Consider the following 8,299-nt stretch of genomic DNA (forward strand, 5'->3'; position numbering starts at 1 on the left):
ATAAGATGCAGCTTACAGGTCAGGATGTCAGTGAAGGGCTGTCACGTCACTGAGATAAGACACAGCTTACAGGTCAGGATGTCAGTGAAGGGCTGTCACGTCACTGAGATCAGACACAGCTTACAGGTCAGGATGTCAGTGAAGGGCTGTCACCTCACTGAGATCAGACACGGCTTACAGGTCAGGATGTCAGTGAAGGGCTGTCACTTCACTGAGATCAGACACAGCTTAGAGGTCAGGATCTCAGTGAAGGGCTGTCACCTCACTGAGATCAGACACAGCTTAGAGGTCAGGATGTCAGTGAAGGGCTGTCGCCTCACTGAGATCAGACAGAGCTTACAGGTCAGGATGTCAGTGAAGGGCTGTCACCTCACTGAGATCAGACACAGCTTACAGGTCAGGATGTCAGTGAAGGGCTGTCACCTCACTGAGATCAGACAGAGCTTACAGGTCAGGATGTCAGTGAAGGGCTGTCACCTCACTGAGATCAGACACAGCTTACAGGTTAGGATGTCAGTGAAGGGCTGTCACCTCACTGAGATCAGACACAGCTTACAGGTCAGGATGTCAGTGAAGGGCTGTCGCCTCACTGAGATCAGACACAGCTTAGAGGTCAGGATGTCAGTGAAGGGCTGTCGCCTCACTGAGATCAGACAGAGCTTACAGGTCAGGATGTCAGTGAAGGGCTGTCACCTCACTGAGATCAGACACAGCTTACAGGTCAGGATGTCAGTGAAGGGCTGTCACCTCACTGAGATCAGACACAGCTTACAGGTCAGGATGTCAGTCAGCACTCTCTACGTGGAATTCTTCAAGTTGGCATTGTGTTGCTATTATTCTGTCACATCAGTGACACCAACACCACTGACAAGCAGACAAAAAGCAGTGACTGCACTTCAAAGTGACGCCCAACTGACCTCACTTCACCACACTTCAGCTGTCAAAGGGTTAATCAACATCTGTATGACTGATGCACTGCACATTCAGCATGCTATGTATGTCAGCACCTTTTGTAGCACTCACACAGACACACGTGACAGAGGTCACTCAGACACACTGTGACACAAAACAACCTGCACAGCTGTTTCACCACTGAACGGAAGTCCCAGAACACCATCTGGACTGTCCTTGGTTTCTGTCTCTTGGAATGACAGAGACCGTCAGCAGCAGCAAACATTATTAAAAGGCCCATATATTATTTTATTAAACATAAAAGACACAATCACTATTACAGTATTTGAGATAGATTCAAGTTCTTCTCATTTGAGAACATGCATCATTACAAACAGACGTAGGCGTCTATATAATGTCTAGGTCTTTATGTGCATATGTCATGTGTATCTTAAAAATTTTATTCACACATCATTTTAATGTCATCTATTGTATCTATGATTATCATTTAGTGTTAATGCTTTTGTACGTGGTAAAAAAAAAGAAAAGAAAAATGAATCAAAATATCTGTGAAGGGGGAAAAAAAACCCGACATGAACAGTGGATACAACTGACAATGAAAATCTGGTGTCCGGAACAATACTGTGCTGAGTAGAATAGTGAAAAAAAGAAAAAAAAAAAAAGAAAGAAAAATAAAAGTGCTGTTAAGCCACGAGCTAAAACTTTTTGCTGGCAGTTTAGGTGTAGTGCAATGAAAAACCCCCCAAAACAAATCAGCACTGGAATATACCACTAATCTAAGCCCAAGTAAGAGAAACAAGCCAGTCCCAAACATGTACATGAAAAATATGATCAGAATAATACAAACCAATAACAACAACACACACACATAGGGATAATAATCCTGATAATGAAGAGCTTCTTTGGGACTTGGCTCAGCACTGCAGTGAAGGCCTTGTAGCCATGACCAAGGACCTCACCCCCACTGGCGCTGACAGGAATCCACACAAGGCCAACACGTTCTGCACCGTGCACACTGTCAGCAGGTCACATACACTAAATGCTGTGTGCTAGTCTCAGATATGTATGTTGGAAGATCAAGCCAGGAAACACACTGCCACAGTTCATATGCACTGTAATGTCAAGCTGTGAAACATACTGGCAAAGTTCATATGCACTGTAATGTCAAGCTGTGAAACACACTGCCACAGTTCATATGCACTGTAATGTCAAGCTGTGAAACATACTGGCAGAGTTCATATGCACTATAATGTCAAACCGTGACACTGGCACAGTCCGTATGCACTGTAATGTCAAGCCAAGACACATTCTGGCACTGTTCATATGTACTGTAATGTAAAGCCGTGACAGACAAGAGTACATGTGCACTGTCATGCCAAGTCATGATGCACTGGCAGCGTTCATATGTACCAAACTTTCAAGCCATGACACTGGCAAAGTTCATACACACTGAAATACCAAACCATAGGGCTTACTGGAAGAGTACATATGCACTGCAATGTCAAACCTTGACACACATTGGCAGTTTGTGTGCACTGTAATGCTGAGCCCTGACATTCATGAGTGGAGTACATATGCACTTTAATGCCAAACCCTGACACATTGGCAGAGTACATATGCACTGTAATGCCAAGCTGTGACACAATGGCCAGGTACATATGCACTGTAATGCCAAACACTCACAGAGTTCCTACACACGGTGATGTCAAGTCTTGACACACATGAGCAGAGTACAAGTGCAGAGAAACTCCAAACCCTGACCCACACTGGCAGTGTCCTCAACATGAACACAACACAGGCCCACAGTCACAGCACCTACCCCAGCAGATCGTCCAGGGAGCTGGAGGACGTCTGTGAGGTGGGGGTGGGGTTGGGGGTCAGCATAGCCCCGCCCATGCCCCCAACCTGTCCCATCATGCCACCACCCCCCGCCCCGAAGCCAGCAGGCACCAACCCCATACCCATGGCCGGAGATCCCATCATCATGCCCCCACCACCCCCACCCACCCCCATCATGCCACCCCCCATGCCCATCCCCATGCCCACAGGGCGCCCCCCCATCCCCATCGACTGGCCCCCCATCCCCATAGTCCCCATCCCCATGGGGGCCATTCCCATTCCCCCCATGCCTGGAGTCTGGCTGAAGGCAGGTCTGGCACCTCCTCCCATGCTGCTGTTGCTGGTGGCCGACATCTGGTTCATGGACATCCTGGGTTTGCTGTTGGACTCCAGCAGGCTGTCGAAGGCACTGAGGTCCGGTCTGACGGGCTGGGAGGGGCTGGGGTTCAATCCCATCCCTCTCTGCTGCTGCTGCTGCATGGGGAAGGGGGAGGAGGCCATGCCGTAGCCCCCTCCACCCCCCATCCCCATGGTGGTGGTGTTGGGCCAGGCAGACCCCGACATGGAGGGCGTGTAGGAGGACTGAGGGGTCCTGCTGGAGGCCAGGCTCATGGAGGACATGGCCGCCATGTTGGACTGCATCAGGGTGGACGTCAGGTCCTTGGGGCCTGACGACGACTTGGCCGTGGAGGAGGAAGTGGAGGAGGAGGGGGGCTTGGAGGACTGGACGAGGGGGGTCTGGGATTTGAACCTCTCCTGCTGCTCTTGCTGCCTGGCCAGTCGCTGTTTCTCCTCCAGAGACAGGGGGGCCTGTGGTGCACGCACACAGCCGTCGTCAGTCACCACAGGTAACTCGAGACATCCTCAGTCACCACAGGTAACTCGTCATCGTCGGTCACCACAGGTAACTCAAGTCATCGTCAGTCACCACAGGTAACTCAAGTCATTGTCAGTCACCACAGGTAACTCAAGTCATCGTCAGTCACCACAGGTAACTCAAGTCATCCTCAGTCACCACAGGTAACTCAAGTCATCCTCAGTCACCACAGGTAACTCTTAGAGAATTTTAAGGACTAAAAAAAGCATGTCATTTATTTTCCAATTCTTAAAAAACTTTTAAAGGTGTATGAAGCCAGAAAAAGGAGAACATTAAGGAAAGAGAGACGCAACGTTTCAACACACGGCAGCAACAAGAGCTGGCCAGCCTCACCGCTTTACTGGGCGGTATGACGGGGGAGGCAGTGGCCGAGGAAGAGGCGGCAGGCATAGGGGAGCTAACTGGCTTGGCTGTGTGGCTGGGGGAGTTACCCCCTCCTGTCTTCTGCGACTGACTGCTGCTCATGAAGCCTGACAGCCCGAAGCCGCTCAGGAACTTGCCCATCTGTAGACACACAGCTTCTGCAACACTTGTCGTTTACTGCCCATCTGTAAACACAGGGCTTCTGCAACACTTGTCGTTTACTGCCCATCTGTAAACACACAGCTTCTGCAACACTTGTCGTTTACTGCCCATCTGTAAACACACGGCTTCTGCAACACTTGTCGTTTACTGCCCATCTGTAAACACATGGCTTCTGCAACACTTGTCGTTTACTGCCCATCTGTAGACACACAGCTTCTGCAACACTTGTCGTTTACTGCCCATCTGTAAACACAGGGCCTCTGCAACACTTGTCGTTTACTGCCCATCTGTAAACACACGGCTTCTGCAACACTTGTCGTTTACTGCCCATCTGTAAACACACGGCTTCTGCAACACTTGTCGTTTACTGCCCATCTGTAAACACACGGCTTCTGCAACACTTGTCGTTTACTGCCCATCTGTAAACAACAGGGCCTCTGCAACACTTGTCTTTTACTGCCCATCTGTAAACATACAGCTTCTGCAACACTTGTCGTTTACTGCCCATCTGTAAACACAGGGCCTCTGCAACACTTGTCGTTTACTGCCCATCTGTAAACACACGACTTCTGCAACACTTGTCGTTTACTGCCCATCTGTAAACACACGGCTTCTGCAACACTTGTCGTTTACTGCCCATCTGTAAACACAGGGCTTCTGCAACACTTGTCGTTTACTGCCCATCTGTAAACACAGGCCTTCTGCAAACACTTGTCGTTTTTTTTTACTGCCCATCTGTAAACACAGGGCCTCTGCAACACTTGTCGTTTACTGCCCATCTGTAAACACACGACTTCTGCAACACTTGTCGTTTACTGCCCATCTGTAAACACACGGCTTCTGCAACACTTGTCGTTTACTGCCCATCTGTAAACACAGGGCCTCTGCAACACTTGTCGTTTACTGCCCATCTGTAAACACAGGGCCTCTGCAACACTTGTCGTTTACTGCCCATCTGTAAACACACAGCTTCTGCAACACTTGTTTACTGCCCATCTGTAAACAAACAGCTTCTGCAACACTGTTTTCCATTTACAACTTTCACTGACCTATGAATGAAGATTAAAATGCAATGCTTAGCACAGGCTCATGCATGTGTGTGTTTGTGTTATTCCTTACTGTAATTTCATTCAGCAGAGCTTTTTATTTTTTACCACTTATACATTCTTACTGAAACTGAACCATTACTGAAAGCAGATTAAAAAGAAACATGCTGCAATATTTAGCAAGTGCATGTGAGCATGTGTGTTATTTTGTCCTGAGGAGAAGGAAACTGTGAGTAGGTGGGCAGGAAGTTAGGGACTTTATGTGAGCATCAGAAAGAACTGTTATTTTTTGAGTGCTTCAATATGTTACATTCTCTTGTAAGCTTTGAATATGCCATTCTTTTACAAATCTATGTATATAAAGCACTACTGTACTATTGTACTGTCTTATGCTATCTTGTTGCTCACAACTGAATTAATTTCCCTTGTATTTTCTCTGAGGACATTGAAGTGATTTGACTGACTGATGTACAATACAGACAGGTGTGCACGGTGCACACAGCACTGACCATGGTGGTGTTTGTCTAACTGATGTGCAATACAGACAGGTGTGCACGGTGCACACAGCACTGACCATGGTGGTGTTTGTCTAACTGATGTGCAATACAGACAGGTGTGCACGGTGCACACAGCACTGACCATGGTGGTGTTTGTCTAACTGACGTGCAATACAGACAGGTGTGCACGGTGCACACAGCACTGACCATGGTGGTGTTTGTCTAACTGACGTGCAATACAGACAGGTGTGCACGGTGCACACAGCACTGACCATGGTGGTGTTTGTCTAACTGACGTGCAATACAGACAGGTGTGCACGGTGCACACAGCACTGACCATGGTAGTGTTTGTCTAACTGCTGTACAATACAGACAGGTGTGCACGGTGCACACAGCACTGACCATGGTGGTGTTTGTCTAACTGATGTGCAATACAGACAGGTGTGCACGGTGCACACAGCACTGACCATGGTGGTGTTTGTCTAACTGATGTGCAGTACAGACAGGTGTGCACGGTGCACACAGCACTGACCATGGTGGTGTTTGTCTAACTGATGTGCAATACAGACAGGTGTGCACGGTGCACACAGCACTGACCATGGTGGTGTTTGTCTAACTGATGTGCAATACAGACAGGTGTGCACGGTGCACACAGCACTGACCATGGTGGTGTTTGTCTAACTGATGTACAATACAGACAGGTGTGCACGGTGCACACAGCACTGACCATGGTGGTGTTTCTCTCAGCACCCATGTCCCCAGACCCCCCGTCTCCGTCAGCGTCCGTGATGCGAGAGATCTCCAGAGTCCTGCCACAGGGAGCACCATTCAGGTCACATGGACATACATAGCTGTACCACATAGCTATACCACATAACTATACCATATAGCCATACTATATGGCTATACCACATAACTATACCATACAGCCATACCATATGGCTATACTACATAACTATACCATACAGCCATACCATATGGCTATACTACATAACTATACCATACAGCTATACCACATAGCTATACAATATAACTATAACATACAGCTATACCACATAGCTATACCATACAGCTATACCACATAACTATACCATATAGCCATACCATACAGCTATACCACATAACACACAGCTATACCACATAACTATACCATATAACTATACCATACAGCTGTACAATACAGCTATACCACATAGTTATACCGCATAGCTATATTTCATAACTTTACTGCACAGCTAAGCCACATAACAATACCATACAGTTATATCACATGACTATACTACATAGTTATACCGCTCAACTATACCGCATAGTTTTACAAGTTATACCACAAAACTATACCATACAGCTATACCACATACTGCACAACCATACCGCACAGCTAAACTGCATAGCTTTACCACACAACTATACCACATAACTATACCATACAGCTACACCTCATAGTTATCCCACAAGTTATAAAACATATCCACACCACACAATTATACCACTCAGCTGTACCACATAACCATACCATATAGCCTTACCACATAGCTATACTGCATAGCTTTACCACACAGCTGTATCACATAGCTATACTATACAGCTTTACCATAACTATACCATACAGCTATACCCCATAGCTATACCACCTACCTTTACCATACAGCTACAGCTCATAGCTTTACCACATTGGGGTACGCAGGTGGTTAGGCATCTGCTTAGTAGATATAGTGCAGCGTAAATGGAATTGTCCGAACACAATAGCGCCTCCTTGAGTAACTGAACTGAACTTTACAATACAGCTTTACACCATTGCTATACTATACCACATAGCTTTACACCATTGCTATACTATACCACATGGCTTTACACCATTGCTATACTATACCACATGGCTTTACACCATTGCTATACCACATAGCTTTACACCATTGCTATACCACACAGCTTTACACCATTGCTATACTATACCACATAGCTTTACACCATTGCTATACTATACCACATGGCTTTACACCATTGCTATACCACATAGCTTTACACCATTGCTATACCACACAGCTTTACACCATTGCTATACTATACCACATGGCTTTACACCATTGCTATACCACATAGCTTTACACCATTGCTATACTATACCACATGGCTTTACACCATTGCTATACCACATAGCTTTACACCATTGCTATACCACATAGCTTTACACCATTGCTATACCACACAGCTTTACACCACTGCTATACCACTTAGCTTTCCCATACAGCTATACCACATAGCTTTACACCATTGCTATACCACATAGCACACCATTGCTATACCACATAGCTTTACACCATTGCTATACCACATAGCACACCATTGCTATACCACATAGCTTTACACCATTGCTATACCACATAGCTTTACACCATTGCTATACCACATAGCTTTACACCATTGCTATACCACACAGCTTTACACCATTGCTATGCCACACAGCTTTACACCATTGCTATGCCACTTAGCTATCCCATACAGATATACAACACAGCTTTACCACATAGCAATCCCACAGCTGTACATTTCCTATTCAATGTAGCCTCCATTGTCGGCATTCATTATCCCAGCATTTAAAA

General features: G+C 46.4%; 1 protein-coding gene across 1 annotated transcript in view; it reads right to left on the minus strand.

Moving 5' to 3' along the window:
• Positions 1–1,047: 1,047 nt before the first annotated feature.
• LOC143301554 (SCY1-like protein 2) overlaps positions 1,048–8,299 on the minus strand; it is a 36,127-nt gene continuing 28,875 nt past the window's right edge. The window contains exons 15-19 of the mRNA XM_076615933.1: positions 6,424–6,505; positions 3,962–4,132; positions 2,732–3,561; positions 1,822–1,927; positions 1,048–1,056 (exon numbers count right to left, since the gene is read on the minus strand). Of these exons, the coding sequence (XP_076472048.1) occupies positions 1,048–1,056; positions 1,822–1,927; positions 2,732–3,561; positions 3,962–4,132; positions 6,424–6,505 (1,198 nt within the window). The remainder of the gene's footprint in view (positions 1,057–1,821; positions 1,928–2,731; positions 3,562–3,961; positions 4,133–6,423; positions 6,506–8,299) is intronic.

Source organism: Babylonia areolata, chromosome 27, assembly GCF_041734735.1.
Source record: "Babylonia areolata isolate BAREFJ2019XMU chromosome 27, ASM4173473v1, whole genome shotgun sequence".
Classification (NCBI taxonomy): Eukaryota; Metazoa; Mollusca; class Gastropoda; order Neogastropoda; family Buccinidae; genus Babylonia; species Babylonia areolata.